The sequence below is a fragment of the Camelina sativa genome, chromosome 19 (assembly GCF_030686135.1).
Source record: "Camelina sativa cultivar CO46 ecotype springtype chromosome 19, ASM3068613v1".
Taxonomy (NCBI): domain Eukaryota; kingdom Viridiplantae; phylum Streptophyta; class Magnoliopsida; order Brassicales; family Brassicaceae; genus Camelina; species Camelina sativa.
The window spans coordinates 27,741,797-27,764,484 of record NC_141898.1 but is presented as its reverse complement, the minus strand read 5'-3'; the positions used below and the strand labels follow the sequence as shown (position 1 = coordinate 27,764,484).

The window sequence follows — 22,688 nt, the reverse complement described above, 5'->3', positions numbered from 1 at the left end:
CTTGAGTACAATTGCGATCATTATGAGACACCCGATTTACCTTCATAAGGAAACAAAGCAAATGACTAACTTCGAAGTCGCTAAAGTGTTCACAGAGATCAATTTGCACAAGCCGCTTCCGGAGTTTGTCAATGCTCAGTTTGAATCAGGTGTTACAAACAGAGTCGCTGTGTCCTGCCCTCACCTACCTCCCATTTGCCCACTTTGTGATGAAGCGGGTCATTCCTCAAAGCATTGTACTAATACTCCCCCTCTCTGTTCCTCCTGTAAGAAAGCTTACCACGCAGAGACCATTTGTCCTTGGAGGAAAAGAAAAGAGATTGATTCTAAGTTGATTCAGTCATCCAAAGTTATGGATGTTCCAGTGGATGTCATAAGCTCTCCCAAAGCCAAACTTTGGGTCAAAAAGAATCTGGATGGAGCTTCATCATCAAAGCACCCTGGCAATCCTCCTAGTCCTTCCTGTTCTGAATCACCTGCTTTGCCGGTCCAAACTCGTGAAATCACCCCCGATACCTCCATCTCCACCTCTAAAACAGATGAGAAGGGAGAATTGAATCAGCCGGTGAACGAGGTAGTCAAGGATAAGCAAAACACAGTTGATTTCGTTCCCAACTGCTCTCGTATATCATCTATGACCTCAGTAAAGTCCTTAGATGATTATCAAGGGGCTTTTACACTGGTTCTCTCCAAGAGCCAGAAGAAGAAAATTAGGGCTAAGCTAAAGAAGGGTCCTATTCATGCGGGAAGGTTATCCTTCCATCACTAAATGCACTTAAGACAATTTTATGTGATGTTGATGTTTTGTTGGAATGTATGTGGGATCAATGATCCAGATAAGCAGCAATGTTTTAGTTCTTGGTGCCAACAACAACGATTAGTCTTTGGCTGTCTTTTGGAGACTCATCTTTTAGAACACAACGCACAGAAGGTCATGAAGAAGATCCTTTCGGGTTGGAGTCTTATCCCAAATTATGAACACTCCCATATTGGGAGAATTTTGGTTGTATATAGTAAAGCTGTGAAGGTAACTCTCTACAAGAAGACTCGTCAACACATAACATGTGGTATTTCTTGGCCAGAAAAAGAGATTCACTTCACCGCATCTTTTATCTACGGTGCTAATCTGAGGAATGAAAGGGTTTTGTTATGGAATGATCTAATCAATATGTCAATTAACACCCCCCCCCCCTCCGCAGTTCTCCTTGGCTTGCCTTAGGGGATTTTAACTAGACTTTACTTCATGAAGAACACTCTCGAGGTGAAGACTTCTCATTACTCAGCTGGATGCCGTGAGCTTCAATCCTGCATGAATATGTGTGGTATGATGGACCTACCAGCTCACGGTCCCATCTTCACTTGGTGGAACCATCAACAGAGTACGCCCATAGCTGAGAAGCTGGACAGAATACTTGGTAATGAATTTTGGCTTGAGTGCTTCCCAAGCTCTATCGCTACAGAACCTCTTTTCTCCGATCACGCTTCATGCTGTATCAGATTTCAGGAAAGGGGCCCCCGGATCATTCGGCCTTTCAGGTTCAATCACCATCTTATACAACATGAACAATTCATCCCCATTGTTCAAGAAAGTTGGTCCTCTTCAGTTGTCTCTGGCTCCCCTATGCTTCAGATCACAAAAAAACTAAAACAGCTCAAGGGTAAATTGAGGGAGCTAAATAGATCAGCCTACTCTGGGATTGAAAATAGAGTGAGAGCAGCTCTAGCAGACCTTAAAGCAACTCAGGGAGTTCTCTTATCCTCTCCATCTCCTACAACTACAGAAAATGAGCGCCATGCCTACCAAGTTTGGCAAAGGCTGGCTGCTGCTGAAGCCACTTTCCTACGTCAGAAATCGGGTCTTAAGTGGATCTCTGAAGGGGATGAGAATACAAGTTTTATTCATATAAGTGTGGTTATTAGGAATGCGTTTAGTGGGATCAAGCGTCTTCAACTCGAGGATGGTTCTTTTAAAATAGACAAAACGCTAATCAAGAATGCCTGTGTAGAGTACTACTCTTCTCTGTTTGGTTCCTCTAGCACCACACCTTGTCTCAGAGCCTCAATTCAGTCGGTTCACCCATTCCGGTGTTCTGAGGTTAAGAGATCATGTTTGGAAAGAGCATTTACTGCTTCGGAAATCAAGGCAGAATTCTTTGCTCTCCCAAGAGACAAAGTACCTGGTCTTGATGGCTTTACAGGTGAGTATTTTAGACACTGTTGGAGCATTGTTGGTGAAGAAGTTACTACAGCGGTGCAATATTTCTTTTCTCAAGGAAAAATAGAACCCAGTTGGAATTCCACGGCTGTTTCTATGATCGCTAAGGTCACTAATGCAGATACGATCTCAGATTATAGACCTATCTCTTGCCTGAATGTGATTTACAAAGTCATTTCTAAGCTGCTTGCTAGAAGACTCCAGAACCTCTTACCTGAGATGATTCAGGAGAATCAGACGGCCTTCATCAAGAAAAAAAAAATTGTTGAGAATGTTTTACTTGCCTTTGAGCTGGTTCATGGTTACAACAATAGTGGAATCTCCAAGAGAGGTATGCTCAAGATTGATCTTAAAAAAGCTTTTGATTCTATAGAGTGGAGTTTCATCTTGGACATCTTGAATGCAACAAATTTCCCAAGTAAGTATGTACATTGGATCAGCCAATGCATTATAACCACTAGATTCTCGATTTCAGTTAATGGAGAATTGTGTGGTTACTTCAAAGGAAAGAAGAGTCTCAGGCAGGGTGACCCCTTATCCCCCTATTTTTTTGTTATTGGAATGGACATCTTCTCTCGTCTCCTTGATCTGAGGTTCCAATCTGGGCTGATAGGATATCATCCTAAGGCTACTAATCCCAATGTCACCCATCTTATATTTGCGGATGATGTAATGGTCTTTTACGATGGTGAACATGCGTCTTTAGACCATCTCCAATGGTTTTCTCTATTTTTTTTCTCTATAATAGAGGCATTTTTGCTCCAATCCACCTCTATTCTCATCTCTAAAATAGAGATTGCTATTTTTTCCTCTATATCTAGAGGAACTCTATTTTTTTCCTCTATAAATAGAGGAAAATATAGCAATCTCTATTTTAGAGATGAGAATAGAGGTGGGTTGGAGCAAATTTGCCTCTAAAATAGATTGCTATATTTTTCTCTATTTATAGAGAAAAAAATAGAGATGCATTGGAGATGCTCTTACAGGCAATCGTCAATCTGCTCGACCACTTCTCCAACATATCTGGTCTGGTTCTTAACAAGAATAAAATTGAACTGTTCCTCGCGGGCTCTTCTTCATTGGATCAGAGTAGAGCAAGCTCTTCCTTTGGCTTCTCTCTAGGATCTCTCCCAGTAAAGTATCTAGGCCTCCCTTTGCTCCCTAATCCTCTCACGATATCTGATTGTGAGCCCATGGTGCAAAGAATCCGTAAAAAGTTGCAGTCCTGGCAGCATAAACACTTATCATATGCAGGACGCCTACAATTGCTTAGTTCTATCATCCAGAATATCATAGCCTATTGGTGTGCAGCCTTTATCCTTCCTGCCAAATGCATCAAGGATCTTGAGAAGCTGTGCAGAAGATTTTTGTGGTCAGGTGCCTCTGACATCCCCAAGCAAGCTAAGGTCAGTTGGAGAAAAGTCTGTTCCCCTAAAGAAGAAGGTGGTATAGGCTTAAAAGATTTGCTAGTGTGGAATAAGGTCTTCAGACTCAAGCTAATATGGAAATTATTCTCAGCTTCGGGTTCTCTTTGGGTTGCTTGGTGCAGAAAGCATAAACTCAGCAGAAAGTGTTTCTTGAGCCTCTCTTCCTCAAGTAAAGGCTCTTCTATATGGAAGCCGTTGCTAAAACTTAGGACCTCAGCAAAAAAATTCTCTCTTGCATTATTGGCAATGGTAAAACTTGCTCATTCTGGTTTGATAATTGGACTCTATTTGGAGATTTGATTACTTTTCTGGGCCCCGATGCTCATCTCCGCCTTGGTCTCCCGCTTGATGCTACAATTGCAAAGGCGAGAACTAGAGACGGGTGGATCTTTAGAGGTGCACGTACACCCAAAGAAGAAGTCCTTCTAAGTCACCTCACTCAAGTGGTCTTTCATGACGATACAGAGGACATTTACCTTTGGGCTCGACCAAATGGTGATTCACAATGCCGGTTTAATGTTTCAGAAACTTGGGAGCTCTTTAGGCTCACGGCTCAAGAAAATTCTTGGCATAAGCAAGTTTGGTGTACAGGTTCTATCCCTAAACACTCATTCATAATGTGGCTCTGTTGCTTGGATAGGTTGCCAACTTTATCTAGACTAAGATCCTAAGGAATGATTGAGGATGATTCTTGTTACTTATGCGAAATTATTTTGAGACAAGAGATCATCTCTTCTTGCGCTGTCCTTATGCATACGATCTCTGGCGATGGTGTCTTACCAAGATGAACCTACCATTCATGGGATTTGATACTTGGGACCGCTTCCTCCTCTGGTTAAGGCATTCTACACCTGGTCCTAAATTGGCCACTTTGAAACTGATGGTGGTGCAAACAATGATCTACACTCTTTGGCATGAGCGAAATGCAAGAGTTTTCTCCAGCGTCCGAACCCCTGTTGAAGGCCTCTTTCTGCAGCTCGATAGGCGGATTCGTGATATTTGTTTGGCAAGGAATGACAGTCCAAAGTTTCAGGATCTTCTTCTGCTCTGGCTCCGCTCTTTTTCCTCCGCCTGATTTCCTTTTTTATTATTTGTTTCTTAGGTTCTCGTACCGGGCTTGTTCAATCCGGAGATCGTTGTTGATTTGACACCATATAAACTAAACTATGTAATCGTCTATTAAGTTATAAAACCAGAAATTTTAAGAAAAAAAATTACATACATATATATAATTAAGAACACAAATGTATATATGTTAAATATCTTATTTCCTGTTCAAAGATGAAAAATAATACAATTCTTTAATTTATTTTCTTAAGAATATATTATACACTGAAAATTATTTTCTTGCCTTATTACTTTTCAACACTGGTCAAGTAATATTATTCTTGTATACATTATTAAGTATGTATTTTTCAGCCCATTTAGTTAAGTTTTTGAAATATAATATCTAAAAGTTCTTATGGTTGTAAATATTCAAAATTATTGGTATTAATTAAAAAAACCTTCTGCTTCACAACAAAATATGTATGGTTTATTGTTTTATTAGGGTAGAGCCTTTCTCAAATTTTACAATAAATTTGGTAGAGTTTACTAATATTTTAGTCGTTTTTTGCCGTTATTTTAATTGACCACTTTTTATCAACAATATTTAATTGATTGACTTTAGATAAGCTAATTTTTTCAAACATTCTTTGGGCAAAGCTATAGTATACTTTCTCCAAATGATTGACAGAGTTATAACAAGACGACGGTTAGTAGAGTCTTACATTACAAATTTACAACAATAAAAGAAAAAGTTAAAAATTGGTAGTTGGTCATGGTTCATGAATATTACGTTTTTAAAAAGTTCTTACAATTGAGTGGCTAGCTAGGTGTGTATATATGAATCTTCAACGATATAGTCTTCTATCATTGTTTCCTTGTTTTTTTTTTCTTTTTTTTGGACATGCAAGGGATCAATTTCGAAGGTCTTATCTTCTGTAACACCTTATATTCGTTAATGATATTTACTGTTTTTGAATTTAAATACTATATTGGACTTGGACTCGATCAATAAACGCGAGTAGCTCTGATAATAAAAAATCAAACAACCTGGAAAAGTCCCGTAAACAAATCACCGTTCTACAGAATTGGAAAACGTTGGGATCTTGGTGCGGAGCTTGCATTGTCACGTGAGGACTGACTACGATATGCAAAACAATTGAAAAATACATTCAGACAAACTCATGTGAGTCTATACAATGACGCTTATATCCCTCTAATAAAATAGTCACTTTATCCACTTTAACAAAAATAATTTGAATTCTAAGGGTATATGAGTCAAAAGTGTATCTCTGTTTCCGAGGTAACAAATAGACAAATTGAGTAGGAGAGAACATAACTCAAGCAAACTCAGATTCTCTGATGGCGATTTAACGAAGACCGAAGACGAAGGAAGGACTGACTGATTAATTAATGGACTCTCACTGTTCTCTGAGTCGACTCGTTCTGGTCACCTTCTTGGTCCTCTGCTTCTTCGCCGGAGATTCATCGGCGACGAGGCCTGGTTTCCTCTACACCAGACACAGAGGACGATGCACGCCACAGTAATCCAACTTCTTTATAATTATATTAATGGCTGAGTCAGATCTAACTCGATGGTGTTGTTGTTTTCGAGTTTGGCTTCAGGTATTGGAGCAGCGAGAGGGAAGCATGGCCGAGGATGGTACCGGAGAGATCAACGGTCGAGAAAATGTTCGGAGTGATGGTTGCCAAAGAACGGTGGAGATCTGATCTGACGCTGTTGGAATCAACGGCTAGGAACGACGAAGAAGGTAACGCATACGATGCGCTGCTGAAACAGGGGATCGCAGCTCTTGTCAACTCTTACGCTAGAAAAAGTTTCTCTTATGCGCCATGGGAAGTGAAGACCATGCTCATTCAAGCCATGGTTTCGGAGCCGGCGGCTCGCCGGCAAGCCCTACACTTCGCCGCTGCTAACGTGGCTTGTGACTAAAAAAAGTTAACGAGGATCTAGTTGTACTTTTGTCTTCTTTAGATTCGAATCTAAGCTTCTTGTCGTGTCTAAGTTTGAATGTTTGATTCTGATTTCTGACTCAAAACAAATTATTAGCTTTCTCTATGTAATGATTGATGATGGTTCAACTTATGTTTGCAGCTTAACCGGATTGAACCAACCAAACTGAATCAAAATCAAGTCGAATTTAAGCTTCTTTACAAAAGCCCAATGGACACCTAATAAACAGAGACGAGCGTTGTTTTAGTAGTGTTTGGAAACGGCTATTCTTATATACTCTCTATTCAACTCTCATTTATTTATTATCCAGATATGGAATATACATATCCGTGTTTCCGAACAAGTATCTAAGATGAAAACCTCTATACTCTATAGGCCTTAAGTGTTCTTGGTTTGTTGCTCAAGTAAATATTTTTGAACGTTTCCTTTTTTTTTTTCTTGTAAACAATATAACAGAGATATGTTGATGTATATCATTAGTCCCAAATCCAACCTCTGTGATTCTTTCTCGAGAGGCGCTTGGTATAGGGTTTTTGCTTGGTGGGTTTGTTTCTAATGGCGACTAGAAAGCTAATTCGAGATTTACTGATCACAAAGCAGCCTTTTTTACGGCAACTGATGCAGCAACGAGTTCTGGTGAGATACTTTGTATCTTTTGTTTGTAATGTTTCTGATCAAAATCGCACTAAATGGTTTTTGATTGATTTGGTGGTGACTTTGTGTTTTTGCTTTTAGAGAGCAAACGCAAGATCAGAGTATCTTCCCGCTATTGGATATGCGAGTCATCGCAGGTTCAGCGTGCTAAGCGAGTTCTCCAAGAATATTAGAGGGGAAGCTGAGAGGTATATTGTGATTTGTTATGTAACGTGAGGCTTACGAATATCTATAATAAGTGAAAGAACATATAATCTTTCTATTATTGGATAATGTTTCTTTAGTTCAATTTCTTTTTGGTTAAACATTGTTGATTTTTCATGTGGTTGCAGCAATCCTGAATTTAAAAGAACAATGAAGGAGTTGAAGGAAAGAGCTGAAGAGTTGAAAGGTGTAAAAGGGGACCTGAAAGTAAGGTAAGTTAAAGTTAAACACATTTGTAATTGATCTTTACTTGGGAGACAATATAAGTAAGGTAAGTTAAAGTTAAACACATTTGTAATTGATTTTTACTTGGGAGACAATATATATATACATTGTGTGTTAAAGGAACTTACGAAAGATATGGCTAATGCAGAACGAAACAGACGACTGAGCAGCTGTACAATAAAGTTGATGGTGTGTGGACTGAGACTGAAGCTGCGGCTAAAAAGGTATGGTTCTGGTACACGAGCCTTGAATTGGTACCATGTCTGTGTTTTTTTTCCTCCACCCTGGTTGGAGAATGTTTGGAAGCTGATATTGTGTTAAAAGATGCAAAGAGTTTCTAAGATGGGTTGTTTTGTCTTTTGCTAGTTTGGATCCTAAATAAACACATGATAACTCACTTATCATATGTATGTATGAATAGCCAAAAATGTACATTGTATAAGGCTAACAGTCGTCCCTTACAAAACAGCTTTGACGGTACTGCAGGTCTCTTCAAGTGTGAAAGACAAGTTTTCAGTGGCCACAGAAGAGGTCTTGCTGGAATCCTGCTCTTGTATTGTTGTTCTTTCAGTGGTCAATTGTGGCATTTTTTTGTTTTTGTTAACTAGGTTGTGTATTTTTAATGGTCAGATGAAGGAGTCATTCAAGCAAAGAAAGGTGGAGAATGCAGAGTCAGCAAGTTCATCAGGCACAGGTACCTCTGGAGGAGAAAAACAGCAGCAATCAGGTTCTACGGAGGAACTATATACATTTTTTGAAAAATTCAAGTCAAGTATCTCTTCGCCAAAAGTATCCGAGGCGTTTTATAAGCTGAAGGAAGCCAAACCATTTGACGTTGTAAAGAAGGTACTTGACATTGTAAAGGATGAACTGCGTGGAAACACATCTAGAAGGAAGTTCCTGGAATATACACCTCCCCCGCCATTCACAGGTGAGAGAAGTACAAGAACCGAGATGGTGGTTATGCCAACAAAACAGTTCAAGTGGCAAACAAAATGGGAATCCTTTAGAGAAAAGGTGAGTGGCCCTCTTTGTGGTTGTCAATTTTTTTCCATGTGTTTAAAGGCCCTTGTTGAATGTTTTCCTCAAATCTGGTTTTAGATGCAAAGTCTTCCTGTATTTAAACGTATAAGCGGGATGAGTGCGCCTGTTGTAAACAAGAGCCAAGAGGTAATGAAAACAACTTGTCTTTATTACTCGTCTTGTTCAATTATCTAATCTCTTTGCTGACACAGATTTGTTATATCGTAAATTGGCAATGTATTTGGACTGTGCAGATTGCAGAAGATGTGAGGGAAGTATGGGAAACTAGTGATAATCCGATTGTTCACAAGATCCAAGAGTATACTCTCTAATTGCTCCCTTACTATCTTCCCAAATTTTTACAACATACTCTTGCTCCCTTACATGTGCATTAATTATTCTTTTGTTTTGGCAGCATGCATGACATGTTCTTGCATGAAACAGATTCTGCATCAACTTACAAAGAGATACACGGGCGAGATCCGTAAGTTATATAGTGGCTGATTATTATTGGTTTGAAGATGTGCCTCTGGTAATAATAATTCGTATCTCTCTTTCATGTGTAGATCGTTCTCCTTGCCAGACTTTGCTGCAGAGGTTGAGGAAGCCATCAGACCTGTCTTGAAAGCATATAGTGAGGTGAATCTCGGGTTTTGAAATAGATTATCTCGTGTCATCCTCGTTTATGTTGCTTTGTAATTAATTTCAATACCTTTGCAGGGAGATGTTGAGACCTTGAAGAAGTATTGCAGCAAGGAAGTGATTGAAAGGTGCAAAGCAGAGCTCACAACTTACCAAAGTCATGGTGTCTTTTTCGATAACAAGGTAAGGGTTTCTTTGTTCTTGGTTCACCCTACGGAATATTTCTTCTCATGAAGCCATGCAGAGTAATTAAGGTGCTTCATTTTGATCAGCTGCTGTACATATCTGACGTTGCAATTCAAGAGACAAAGATGATGGGAACTTCCCCCGTAATACTAGTCAGGGTAACTGATCTTCATTTTCTTCTGAGCTCATCATCCTTTGAGCTAAGAATTGGATATGATGGGCTAAATTATTGTCTTTGATGTCAGTTCCAAACGCAAGAAATCTACTGCGCTCGCGACAAGAATGGAGAAATCATAGAAGGAGGCCAGGTAAAAAGAAACTGTGAATCAAAAATCATAAATCAACCGCAAAGCATATGATGACCAATGCCACAGTCATTTTAAGAATTTGTTGTTGGATTTAGGACACCATACACACGATGTACTACGATTGGGCAATGCAACAAGTGGAGGCAGCAGAGTTGGGGGAAGATGCTATTTATCCCATTTGGAGGCTCAGAGAGATGCAGAGAAATGGTGTCCAAGCTCTCATTTAACAGTACCATTATATATACTCAAACACTTGTTCACTCTCTCAGAAGATTTTTAATAATCCAACTTCCTATACTGAATACCATAATTGCAGATGTAGAAATTGTAGATCTTCAGAATCTAGAATTTGCTGAACAACATAATCTTAAAAGACAAAATAAAAAAATATTATAGTGGAGTTTAGGTTAAGGGAAGCAGCATAGAGATTAAGCAAAGAAGTGGAATATATATTGTCTTGTCTTGCGTCCGAGCTAAGCTTAACACATAATTTCTATATAATCCTCTACTTATCCACCTTTGCCTTTAACCACCAAGTTTTTGAGCTAATCTCTCTTCTTCACTCTCCCTTTCATTCTCAACCATCCTAAGTCATGTCTTGCCTGAGAATTAAGCTTCACTCTGCTAAAAGAGCTTGGAAGAGCTTCACTGCCAACTTCCACAAACTTCGGAGATCCAAAACCAAGCATACAGAGCCGTGCCATAGTGAGAGAAAAAGAAGCACTCGCTTGTGGCATCTAATTTCAAAAATTATTAAAAGGCATATATTTATTTGTTGGATTACATAATTTACTGTTAATAAAATTATTTTAATATCAAATATAGGTTTACAACTTATAATGATAAAACTTTACACTATTCGGAGAAGCAAAATTTGGGTTTGTAGGATCCAAACATAGACTTCTAATACGTTAATTAATTAAGAAAAAGATAAAAACAATAGTTATTTAAAAATTAGTGTAAAATTAAGAGATTTGCTTTGTTGCCTCTACTAGTCTCGTTACATCTTTCATTATTTTTTTGATTATTATAGTTTAGAGGGATAAAACTTTTTTTGAAAGTTTTTTTTTCTCAAATTGTTTTACAGTTTCGGTAAAATAGTTCATGTTTTTTAATTTTATTTTCTTATTTACTTTGTTTTTTTCTGATTTTTTTTTACCCAATTCATTTTCAATTGCAAATAGTAAATATAAATTGTAACTTTATTTTTAAAACTTGGTTAACTATTTTGTGGATAAAATGAAAAAAATTGTTTTAGAATTATTATATATCATTTGTTAATTTGTTTTCTTAAGTGAAATTTTTTTAATGAATTGGGGCATTTTTTCTTTTAACCGCTTATGATACTCATCAATGTTGGCACGGCTCTGCAAGCACAGTGCCACAACTCCGAACAAACATTTCTACCGCACAATGGATTCTACTTTGGAACAACAAACAAGTGAATGGGTTTTAATAAGGTCATCAAGTCAAGAAGAAATCAGCAAGAGCAAAGCTAAGAGGTTGGTTTGACAGATCTTTGAAGGCAAAGAGAGAGAGAGAGAAAGAGAGAGAGAGAGAGAGAGAGAGAGCGAGCTAAATGACGAGCACATGATGCATGGCCATGACAAAAGTATTCATAATTCCAACTCAGGTGTCCGTAAATCTCCACGCGTGCATTTTCCCACTCCTGCCTCCCGTTAGTAACAATCCCTCTGAACCAACTGCAAAAATCTCAATAGTAGAAGGTGACGGAAAGGTTCCTCTTTGTGTAAACCTGTGTAACAGAAAACATAGGAATTATGAGATCTTATCAGAATGAATCGAATAAGGAATTAAGATCAGAGTCTTCACTTACATGTCTAGATTATATATGCCAACTGTTCCATTTTGGTAAGAGCAGAGTATGATTGGTCTGCCCTGTCGGTCATACGTCCCACAAAGAGAATGCACACTCTGCCAGTTTTAGAACATTGCAGTGTCAACTAGACTTTGTATATATACTCTCGAATCTCGAATGGTGATAAAGAGAATATCATTGTTTTTTACCTGTCCTTGTTCCTGCGAGAAAGCAAAAATCCACCTATCATCTCTTCTAGAACAAACCCAAGATTTCACGGTTCCATCCAAAGAAGAGGATAACAAGTGACGATTCCAGTAAAACAGGGAAGAAACGGTGTCAGTATGATCCGTCAGGGTCTGTATACACATCCTGGTGCCAAGATTCCACACCTGGAAATTGAAGAAAAGATGAGCATTAATTATAAAGATTGTCAATTGTTTACTTTTTTAAGGATTACTTGTTAAGGATACGACATCCTCAATCATCATTGTCAAGGATACGACATCTTCAGTCATCACTACTGCGATATATTCTCTCCTTCTATCATTACTTTCTATACTTACTTCACCTAGAGTCTCTCTCGAGTTCTGTATATATATATGTTCATGTAATCACTCTTGTAAGATATAATAATATACAACCTTTACATTACTCACCTTTATAACATGGTCCGCAGAACCAGAGAATAGTCTGCCTCCTCCGGATACCAAACATGTGACCTCCTCATCATGAGTAGATCCAAGAGTCCCGATATACTGAAAAGGTTGAACCACGCTCATGGAGCTATCCTGATCTCTCCAATATGAAATACGGCCAAACTGCAACCAACGAAAACTTATATATAATCACTCAAACAAAAGAGAACAATGACCAGAGTTTGAGTTAGTCTCACATTTGTCCCAGCAAAAAGCATTCCCTCAACAAACGTCATCGCAGTCACAAGACCAAGGAACTGATTCGCTATATTTCTCCTCGTGGTGTCATCAGTAAACGTCTGCATATATTTATGTAAAACATTAACTTTGACCACCGAGAGATACATAAAAACGACGCATTACTCTTACCCTGCTGTATAGTATCTGGTATGTATTTGGGGCTTGAGATGGCCTTGTAATCATTACATTTGTTTCCAATGATCCGACTTTGTAAGCCTGCCATTTTTAAACAATATGTTAGACATTAGAGCACAGGAGAATATTACTGAGAGAGATAACGTATCACCTTAATGCCATTTCTCAAACCAACAAAAACCCATATGCCTCCGCTGATTAGAGACCCTATTTCTCCCCCGAGATATTCTGTCTTAATGCATTCGTAACTGATGCGGTTGAATATTTGAAGTTTACCACTTTTGCTGGCTGAATACAGAAAGTGGGATCGTTGCGGAAGAGCAATCCCCTTTACATCAGTCTTGTGGTCACCAAAAAGTGCTTCAAATGTAACCATACAAGGTATCCCAACTTCTTGGGCTTGCGCTTGAACAACATCTTGGGGTTGCGCTTGAACAACTTCTCCATGTTGTTGTATCGGTAACTCTTCAGCTAGCCTAATTCTAAGAGGGGCCGTCTTAAACATTTCTACGAGAAAGGGAAAAGCCCACATGCACTTCCACTTCTTGACCGCAGCTGGAAATTTCATGTACAAGTAAATGTTCATAGCCATAAAACTGTCTCCAATACCCAAAAAATCATCCATACTAAGTATCTTCACGAGAGTGCAGAAGTTGACCATTAAGGCCAAGAAGAAACCAAGTCCGTAGGCATCCATGCTTTGAGTTTTGTCAACTTCATCCGTTAGATACACAAACCCTATCAGTATACCAACAAACCCTGAAGATTTCACTAAGAAGAGCATCGCTGGGAAGTATGTTTCCAGATGAGTTTGGAGTTGTAGTAGTCTATTTCCAAAGCCGCCATTGAAGAGGTGTGCGGCGATCACAATATTGATAAGTGTGACTACAAGAAAAACAGCCATGAAAAGCGGGGATTTGCACAATGACTCATAGCCGCAGTAGCCCATAGCAAGGAGGGACAGGGTTTGTTGTACAAAAAAGGTGATTCGAAATCCATAGAACCATCTCAAGCCTTGACCAATAACTCTGACAATATGGTCAATCAGATTGAGGGTAGCTCGCAATAGCCATCCGATATTGTCCGGCTGTGCTGGTGGGGCATAAAGATGTTGAACAACTGGGGGAAGAGGTTGTTGTTGCATTGTCGCTTTTGGTCTTTCACACTTCAGGTCTTCTTTTACACGTTTCAACTCTTCTGGTCTTTCATAGAGTTGCTGCAACAACAAAGGTAAACAAAAAGTCAAGAAACTATTTAAGGATTTGAGAAAAGAGATGCAAAGATAAAGAAGTTGAAACCACTTGACGGATGAGACAATCAACAATTAGCAATACGCTGAACCAGTTACGAATCAATCAACGCGTTACAGAACTTAATTTTTATACTCCTTTTCTAAATCAAAGGGCCAAATCAATCCACCCATGTGGCCATATCACGTAAGAAATAAACATTGTGTACCTCGATTGAGAGAGAAGAAGACGAAGAAACACTCCAAGAGTAAGAGAGAAGAGACAAATAAGTATCAAAGAAAGACGACGAAGAGAAGATCAAAGAAACAGAGTATGAAAGAAACAGAGGCGAGCCAGAGAAGACGAAGAGAAGAAAGATCAAACGAAAAGAGTCGAGTTCAGAGAAGACGAAGAGAAGAAAGATCAAGAAACAGAGTTGAGAAGGAGTTAAACTCTCACTTTTAACAGAAAAAACTGATTTCTGTTTTTTATTCACGACGCGTGTCTCTATATTTTAACGTCTTGAAGAACGCAGTCGCAAACGCGATTTTATCAGGTATCAAATGAAACAAACCTTTTGCTCTTTTTATTTTATTTTTGGTATTAATGTGAAGAGCCTTTTGCTTTCTTCATCTGGCCAAGCCGTGCATATCCAGTGAGCAAACTACTCCAAGATATAACATCTCTCTCAGACATATCATCGAACAATTTATGTGCATCAGAAATAATCCACCATTTTTGTGACCATGTAGCTGCTTTGTGACAATCCATGTATGAATCGCTGTAGAAGAATATCTTTGATGAAAGGCCATTAAAGCTGGCGACACGAGAAGAAGAGGCTCCTGGTGGTGTAACGTAATTTTAATCAATCAAATGGCTCCGACCATACGCGGTTAAACCAAGGTGTATCTTTCCATTCACTATACTTAGCTAAAAGTCCAATTTCATTTCGAGGCCCATTATCAATCTTTTCAGAGACTATATTATTCCAGCATTGTACTTGTCCAAGCCCATTAGTCAATTCACAAATATATCTCCTTCATATTTTTTTAATTTTAATAAAAACAATTCTCATTTTTATTTTTATAGATCGTTGCAAAGGCTCTTATAAGTATGGTAAGCAACAACAATCACTGTGGTTTTTAATTCGGACATGATATATATATATATATATATATATATCTTTTTTTTTTCTTTCTTTTTTTACTTTGGTTTAGTAAATAACCTTTGAACTGATTTCATAGACCAACCTGGTTGAAACCTTTAAACCGAAGTTATGGATTTCGGGGCCGGAGCTCCCGTGGGTGTGGTCTTTGTTCCGAACAACTCTTCCGGCAACAACACCTTGTCCACGACGTAAATGCCTAGAGGAAACTGTTGTCGTAATGCATTACTGATCCGAGTCTCAACAACGCCGGTTGAAACATTCATTTGGTTGTTTTGTGCTTGTCCTGTGAATTTTTTTTTTTGTCCTGTGAAATTTAACCCAAAAACGCCTCCTTCGTGTCCCGTAGCCTGAGTTCTAACGGGATTACTTGCTAAGAGAAGATCACTTAGAGAGTAGTATTAGCTGGATTTGTTGTTGGTATGTGAGTCCGTTTAGGTTTCCGGGTTTAAGGTTGTTGTTGGAGCAAATATAGCCATCCCTTGATTAGAGCTATTGAGTTGAACGCTTACCTAAAATCCGACTTGAGTTGTGTTGAGGAGTCGCATGAATGTAGTAAACTGGTGACCAGTTTCAAGACTCGCTGTGAGATTAATGGGAATTGTTTCAGTGGTCGGAGCTGGAGCAGTAGGTTGGCTTTGGATGTATGGGACGATGGAAAATAAGAAGAAGAGGAACACATAGGAGTATATGGATGAGGACATGGCTATATACTTATGTCGTTTTCTTGTCTTTCTCTATTTGTGTGTTTTGAGTGCGTGTGCTAGAGTTAAGTCTTGTGAGGTATATATAGAAAGAGTTTATATATGGGCAATTTAAGGTGACATGTATGTATATGTGTGTGTGACTTGCGAAAGGAACTACTTGATTCATTTAATTGTTATTTTTTTATAACAACTTGATCAACAATTTTATGATAATGATTATTAATTATTAAGAAATGCAAAACATTAATAACGTTGACAAAAATAGTTCTATTCATATATACAAAAGCTCATCCGTGTGCCAGTTACGTTACAAATTTACAACAAAGAAAAACCTAAAAATGGTAGTTGGTCATAATTAATGAATATAGTTACGTTTTAAAGATTTCTTATAATTGAGTGGCATTGACGGGCCGGGGAAACGTGAGGGTCATATCATAAACTGCTCTACATGACATTTGGTTGGACTTGGACTTGATCGATAAACGTGAGTAGCTCTGATAATAAAAAATCAAACAACCTGGAAAAGTCCCGTAAACAAATTACCGTTCTACAGAATTGAAAACGTTGGGATCTTGGTGAGGTGAATCTCGGGTTTTGAAACAGATCATCTCGTGCCATCCTCGTTTATGTTGTTGCTTTGTAATTAGTTTCAATCTCTTTGTAACTTACCAAAGTCATGGTTTCTTTGTTCTTGGTTCAGGGGATATTTGTTCTCATAAATCCTGAGTAAGTTGCTTCCCTGAGTAAGTTGCTTCATTTTGATCAGCTACTGTATATATCTGAAGTTGCAATTCAAAAGACAAAGATGATGGGAACTTCCCCTGTAATAGTCGTCAGGGTAATCATCTTCATTTTCTTCTGAGTTCATCAGCTGATATGTACAACTTACCAAAGTCATGGTGTCTTTTTCGATAACAAGGTAAGGGTTTCTTTGTTCTTGGTTCACCCTACGGAATATTTCTTCTCATGAAGCCATGCAGAGTAATTAAGGTGCTTCATTTTGATCAGCTGCTGTACATATCTGACGTTGCAATTCAAGAGACAAAGATAATGGGAACTTCCCCGTAATACTAGTCAGGGTAAATGATATTCATTTTCTTCTGAGCTAAGAATTGGATACAATGAAAAAAGGGCGATAAAAAAGACGATAACCTAGATCTACTTTCTCCTCCTCACCGGCGGCTTGGCCTCACGCCACCGCTGAGAATCTTCTCCTTTCTCCCCCTCTTCCTTTCTATAGTTTCATCTACCATGGCGACTGACGAACCGGATCCAGTGGACAGCTCAGATCCCCCACAAATTACGACTCGAGATTCGATTGAAGTTACTTCTACCTCTACAGCAGAAACCGGCTCAACTAATGCAGTACAGGTTCAGATAGTTTCATCGGATGTATCTACAGAGCCACTTCTTGAAAAAAGCTCTGTGGAACTAGCTCCTGTAATTGATGACACAAAGCTCCAATGGGCGGAGAGATTCAATCCTAGCCTCCGCAATCTCAAGAAAGCTGCTCAACCTCTTTTTTCAGCGGATGGTACTCCTCGGGTTAGAGCTCCGACCTCTGTCATTCTCAAGTCTTCTGATACATGGAAAGACTACATAGTGGCTCACTTTCATGGTAATCTTCCTCCGGCTGGTAAGATTTTCGTGGACCTTAATCCGATTTGGGGAAAGGAAGGAATGATTAATATCAGAGCTTTACCTAATGGTCTAGTCCTTATCTACATTCCCTCTGAGCACACTAGAAAATGGGTCTTAGAGGTTAGCTGTTGGCAAGCTGGAGATTGCCTGTTTACAGTCACCCCATGGTCTTCTACTGCGTCGCTGACTCCACTAAAGCTCGTCTCTCTTCCGATATGGGTTATCCTCAAGGATATTCCCCCGCAGCTTTATTCTCTACCTGGTCTCAGTACCATTGCATCAGGTATAGGTGAACCTCTCCATACTGAAAAGCATCAGCTTCCACCTCTCGCAAGCAATACAAGGATCAAGGTTGAAATCTTGCTCAAAAAACCTCTCCCTCAGTCTGTTCTTGTTGAAGACGATGAAGGGAATGAGATTCACATCTGGGTTGAGTATCCCCGGTTACCTCCCAAATGCGATTTCTGTAATGAATTTGGCCACCTCTGCCATCGTTGTCCAACCGCACCGGCTATAACTAATGATGAACCAATTCTAGGCAAGGCTTCTACATCCTCTCTTCCTGTGATCTCCGTAGACACTAATCTCCAAACTAAGAAAACTTCATCTTCAATCTGGCAAGTAAAAGGTCACCTAGTCGCTGGTATTCCGATATCTGACAACCCTCCTGAGCCAGAGAAAGTAGTCGTTACTTCTACCAGGATGAATTCTCCAAAGTCAAACTCCACAGCTGAGATTCTTGTTCCTCCTACTGCAACGCATAAATACCTGGAATCTCCTATCTCTGAATCCCCCTATGATTGGCAAGAAGTTAAAGGGAGATCTAAATCTCCTAATCTCTCAGGAAAAGGGTCGCTGAACACTACAAGCAAGGCACCATCTCTTCCTGGTACTAACCTAGGAAAGGAAAAGAAGCCTTCAGATGCACTAGGTAAAGAGGTTCCTCCCCCAACAAAGCTCAATTCCCGCATGCCCAACCTCAAGAAGATTACCTCCAAGAATATTAAGCTTGCCTCTAGAGGACTGGTCCCTGTTCAAGGACATCCTCATCTTCATCATGCTTGAAAGCTCTGCTTTCATCCTTTTGCCCACCTTTTGTAATGATGATGAAGATTTTTTGCTATAATATTAGGGGTTTGAATACAACCCATCGGCAACAAGAACTCAGGAGATGGGTTCAGTCTAATAGGCCTTCGATAGGAGGAATTTTGGAAACACATGTTATGGAGGATAACGTACCTTCAATTATGGCTTCTACCTTTCATGGTTGGAGATATGATTATAACTACTCACCTACTGCCCTTAATGGGAGAATTTGGATTGTATGGGATCCGACTTTTAAGGTTTTTGTCTACAAGAAAACTGATCAAGTCATTGTTTGTGGAGTATTCGATCCGGTTACCAAGCTCTCCTTCTCGGTTTCTCTTGTCTATGCAAGGAACTGCATGTTTGCCAGGCGGGACCTCTGGGATACTTTAAAGGAGTTGCACCAAATCAACATTCAAAGATCTCACCCGTCGTTGTATCTTGGGGACTTTAATCAAATTTTAAGTGCAGAGGATCACTTCTCTCTCCATCCATATCCCCTGCCATTGCAAGGTATGTCTGAATTTCAGGACTGTATTGATGCTTGTGAGCTTCAGGGACTCCCTAGCAGAGGAGCCTCACACACTTGGTACAATAGTCGCCCCCTTGACCTAATCACGCGTAAACTCGATAGATCACTTGTCAATGCTGCTTGGACTGCTTTCTTCCCTCAGTCTAATGCACTCTACGATGCTCCGGGAGGCTCTGACCACTGTCCTATCTTAGTTGCAACCACTGATGTTCAAGCGCGGAGGAAAGTCCCCTTTAAGTTCTACACATTCTTCACAACTCACCCAGACTACCCTGCAATTGTTGAAACAACATGGAATGAGACTATATCCTCGAGATCCAAAATGTTTATTCTCTGTCAAAAACTTAAGGCGGTTAAGATAGGATGCAAGGCTTTAAATCGCACTCATTTTAGTAACATTCAAGCTAGGTCTGCAGAAGCCAAGGAGTTGTTAGCTACAATCCAAAAACCAGATTTTTTTTGCGCCTAACTCCACATTGTTTGAGGAGGAGAGATTGGCAAGACAGAGATGGCTCATTATATCAACAGCTGAGGAGACCCTTCTAAGAGAAAAATCTAGAGTTCGTTGGTGCTCAGAAAGAGATTCCAACACCCGGTTCTTTCATAACTCGGTCAAGGCTCATCAGGCAAGGAATCTCATTCGCTCTCTTTTGGACTCAGATGGTGAAAGGGTCACAAACTCTTCAACTCTCAAGGTTATGGTTGTAGAGTATTACAAGCAGCTTCTTGGAACCAAAAATACTCAAGTTGAGCCTCTTACTGTCCAGCAGATTCGAGAGTTGCATCCCTTCAGATGCACTGAGGATTTGGCTTCAACTCTTATAGCCATTCCTTCCCCTGAATTGATAACCACAACTTTGTTCTCTCTCCCTCGAAGTAAAGCTCCAGGCCCGGATGGATTCACAGTTGATTTCTTTATCAACTCGTGGGGTGTTGTTGGACCTTCGGTCATTGACGCAGTCTCAGAATTCTTTAAAACGGGGAAGCTTCTCAAGCAAGTTAACGCAATTATCTTAGCTCTTATCCCCAAGACAGTTGCAGCAGATTCCCTTACAGAATTCAGGCCAATTTCATGCTGCAATACAATCTACAAGGTCATCTCAAGAATTCTAGCCGGTAGACTTAAACTCTTCACTACAGAGGCTGTTCAGAGGAACCAAGTTGCCTTCATCCATGGTCGTCTTTTGTGCGAAAACGTCCTCCTAGCTACAGAGCTGGTTACTGATTTCAATAAGGAAGGTCCAGTGACGAGAGGTTGTCTGCAAATTGATCTGTCGAAGGCATTTGATAATATAGACTGGGGTTTCCTCACCAATATCCTTGAGGCTTATAATCTTCCAGAGCAATTTATCAAGTGGTTATCAACTTGCGTCACGTCTCCGACTTACTCAGTGGGGTTTAATGGTGAGCTTGTGGGTTATTTCTCAGGAGAAAAAGGTTTGAGACAAGGAGATTCCATCTCTGCTCCGCTCTTCACTCTGGTTATGGACATTCTTTCTAAACAGCTTGACAATGCAGCTACTGAAAACAGGTTTCAAACTCACCCGCAATGTGGAAGTCCGTTAATCACTCACCTCAGCTTCGCGGACGACATTCTGGTTTTCTTTGATGGCACAGAGAGCTCCCTGGTTGCAATCCTGGACATCTTAACTCAGTTTAAGTCAGTTTCGGGGTTAGACATAAATATGCAGAAAACTTGCCTCTATCTTGATGGAAATAATAGGGAAACCATAAGACATCTAGCAGTCTCTCACAATCTCTCTTATGGCTCTCTACCAATGCGCTACCTGGGAGTTCCTCTTCTTACTCAGAAATTAGCTCCATCAGATTACCAACCTCTTATAGATAAGGTGAAAGGAAGAATAAACCCTTGGACTAATCGCCATCTCTCATTTGCGGGACGTCTCCAACTTCTCCAATCAGTGATCAATAGCACCATTAACTTTTGGGCTTCAGTATTCATGCTACCAAACAAGTGCATGCTCAAGCTTTAGCAGATCTATGGAGCGTTTTTGTGGAACAACAATGCAGAATCAGCTCGAGGGGCAAAGGTTTCTTGGGAAACTGTTTGCTCTCCTAAATCAACTGGGGGATTAGACTAAGAAGGTTAATTGACTGGAACAAAATTTTTGGGCTCAAGTTAATATGGCTGCTCTATTCTCAGGCTAGTTCTCTTTGGGTCTCCTGGGTTAAAAGTCATCTGATTAGAGAAAAAATCTTTTGGGAGGCTGATTTTCGTTCTTCAGGAAGTTGCATTTGGAAGGGTCTCTTAAAGTTGAGACCGCTAGCAAGGCCTTATGTGGGTTGCAATATTATTTCGGGAAGACAAGCCTTGTTCTGGCATGACAACTGGACAGGACTTGGTTCTCTGTTAGACATTGTTGGTGATCAGGGCCCCAGAGTCACCGGAATTTCTTATCAAGCTCGGGTTAGTGATGCTTCTTCAAACAGCGATTGGAATCTTCCAAGAAGCCGTCATCCTCTGGTTCATTTACTTTGGGCTTGTTTGCAAGGTCAAGTCCCTCCACTACAAGAAGTTGATGATGATACTTTCCACTGGAAGATTGATGCAGACCAAAATCATGCTAAATTCTCCTCAATTAAAACATGGCGGCATCAGCATCCTCCTGGTAATCCGGTCACTTGGCACACACAAATTTGGTTTAAAGAGCGCATTCCTAAAATGGCATTCATGGCTTGGCTTACTGTCCAAGATAGACTCACTACAAGGGATAGACTGATTAGATGGAGTCTACCAGTCCCACCAGATTGCCTACTTTGCCAGTCAGGTAACGAATCAAGGAACCACCTATACTTTGATTGTCCTTACTCCTACAATCTCTGGACTCGATTCTTTGACCACTTTCAACCTCTCCCTCCAAGCACTTTTGATAGTTTTTTAAATTGGATTAACTCTCCAACCACAAACAGGAGACTTAATTCAATTTGTAAACTAGTGTTTCATGTTTTGATCTATGCTATCTGGAAAGAGAGAAATTCCAGAATACACACCTCAGCTATCAGAACTGAGGCACAACTTCATCGTGAAATCCAGCTACAACTAAGACGAAGACTCTTATGGTTGGATCGCTCCCTCTCTCACAGACCAGTCTCCTCCAATACACCTCAGGATGCTTATCTTTGTTTATGGTTCACTCACTTTCAAGCCCCATAACATTTTTTTATCCAAAATGTGTTTCTTATATATAACCTTTGTTTATGTTTTTTTGTATACTCCGTTTATGTAAGGAATCAATGCTTCTAATAAAAATGGTATTTTCAAAAAAAAAAAAAAAAAATAATAATAATAATTGGATATGATGGACTAAATTATTGTCTTTGATGTCAGTTCCAAACGCAAGAAATCTACTGCGCTCGCGACAAGAATGGATAAATCATAGAAGGAGGCCAGGTAAAAAGAAACTGTGAATCAAAAATCATAAATCAACCGCAAAGCATATGATGACCAATGCCACAGTCATTTTAAGAATTTGTTGTTGGATTTAGGACACCATACACACGGTGTACTACGA

At 39.6% G+C, this 22,688-nt stretch overlaps 4 protein-coding genes and 1 pseudogene across 4 annotated transcripts in view; 3 read left to right on the top strand and 2 right to left on the bottom strand.

Annotated features, from left to right (window-relative positions):
* The first annotated feature begins 5,864 nt into the window (after nucleotides 1-5,864).
* LOC147921172 (uncharacterized) lies at nucleotides 5,865-6,807 on the top strand. The gene is made up of 2 exons (XM_087500369.1): nucleotides 5,865-6,230; nucleotides 6,313-6,807. Exons 1-2 carry the CDS (start codon nucleotides 6,100-6,102, stop codon nucleotides 6,638-6,640), a joined length of 459 nt encoding a protein of 152 aa, XP_087356495.1. The 5' UTR covers nucleotides 5,865-6,099; the 3' UTR covers nucleotides 6,641-6,807.
* A 1,249-nt stretch (nucleotides 6,808-8,056) lies between these two features.
* Nucleotides 8,057-10,186, top strand: LOC147921171 (mitochondrial import inner membrane translocase subunit TIM44-1-like). The gene is made up of 10 exons (XM_087500368.1): nucleotides 8,057-8,275; nucleotides 8,375-8,761; nucleotides 8,846-8,914; nucleotides 9,022-9,086; nucleotides 9,183-9,251; nucleotides 9,334-9,406; nucleotides 9,488-9,592; nucleotides 9,682-9,753; nucleotides 9,841-9,903; nucleotides 9,999-10,186. The coding sequence occupies exons 2-10, from the start codon at nucleotides 8,375-8,377 to the stop codon at nucleotides 10,128-10,130; spliced, it is 1,035 nt and encodes a 344-aa protein (XP_087356494.1). The 5' UTR covers nucleotides 8,057-8,275; the 3' UTR covers nucleotides 10,131-10,186.
* Nucleotides 10,187-11,303: 1,117 nt separating this feature from the next.
* On the bottom strand, nucleotides 11,304-14,919 carry LOC147921170 (uncharacterized). Its single transcript, XM_087503105.1, has 8 exons — nucleotides 14,599-14,919; nucleotides 12,947-14,011; nucleotides 12,790-12,876; nucleotides 12,618-12,719; nucleotides 12,382-12,543; nucleotides 11,932-12,114; nucleotides 11,741-11,838; nucleotides 11,304-11,659 (listed from the first exon to the last, which is right to left on the bottom strand). Exons 2-8 carry the CDS (start codon nucleotides 13,937-13,939, stop codon nucleotides 11,533-11,535), a joined length of 1,752 nt encoding a protein of 583 aa, XP_087359231.1. The 5' UTR covers nucleotides 13,940-14,011; nucleotides 14,599-14,919; the 3' UTR covers nucleotides 11,304-11,532.
* Nucleotides 14,920-15,287: 368 nt separating this feature from the next.
* LOC147921169 (fasciclin-like arabinogalactan protein 6 pseudogene) lies at nucleotides 15,288-15,893 on the bottom strand (annotated as a pseudogene).
* A 2,891-nt stretch (nucleotides 15,894-18,784) lies between these two features.
* Nucleotides 18,785-22,688, top strand: part of LOC147921168 (uncharacterized) — a 5,614-nt gene continuing 1,710 nt past the window's right edge. The window contains exons 1-4 of the mRNA XM_087501380.1: nucleotides 18,785-19,507; nucleotides 19,644-21,110; nucleotides 21,153-21,206; nucleotides 21,320-21,944. Of these exons, the coding sequence (XP_087357506.1) occupies nucleotides 18,785-19,507; nucleotides 19,644-21,110; nucleotides 21,153-21,206; nucleotides 21,320-21,944 (2,869 nt within the window). The remainder of the gene's footprint in view (nucleotides 19,508-19,643; nucleotides 21,111-21,152; nucleotides 21,207-21,319; nucleotides 21,945-22,688) is intronic.

Bases quoted from the DNA above. Each gene is read 5' to 3' on its own strand.
- LOC147921170 (XM_087503105.1), bottom strand. From the start codon at position 13,939: ATGCAACAACAACCTCTTCCCCCAGTTGTTCAACATCTTTATGCCCCA. The intron at 12,544-12,617 runs GTGAGACTAACT...CGTTGGTTGCAG, and splicing joins TGCTTTTTGCTGGGACAAAT to TTTGGCCGTATTTCATATTG. The intron at 11,660-11,740 runs GTAAGTGAAGAC...TCTGTTACACAG, and splicing joins GGCATATATAATCTAGACAT to GTTTACACAAAGAGGAACCT.
- LOC147921172 (XM_087500369.1), top strand. From the start codon at position 6,100: ATGGACTCTCACTGTTCTCTGAGTCGACTCGTTCTGGTCACCTTCTTG. The intron at 6,231-6,312 runs GTAATCCAACTT...GTTTGGCTTCAG, and splicing joins AGAGGACGATGCACGCCACA to GTATTGGAGCAGCGAGAGGG.
- LOC147921171 (XM_087500368.1), top strand. From the start codon at position 8,375: ATGAAGGAGTCATTCAAGCAAAGAAAGGTGGAGAATGCAGAGTCAGCA. The intron at 9,252-9,333 runs GTAAGTTATATA...TTTCATGTGTAG, and splicing joins GAGATACACGGGCGAGATCC to ATCGTTCTCCTTGCCAGACT. The intron at 9,593-9,681 runs GTAAGGGTTTCT...CATTTTGATCAG, and splicing joins GTGTCTTTTTCGATAACAAG to CTGCTGTACATATCTGACGT.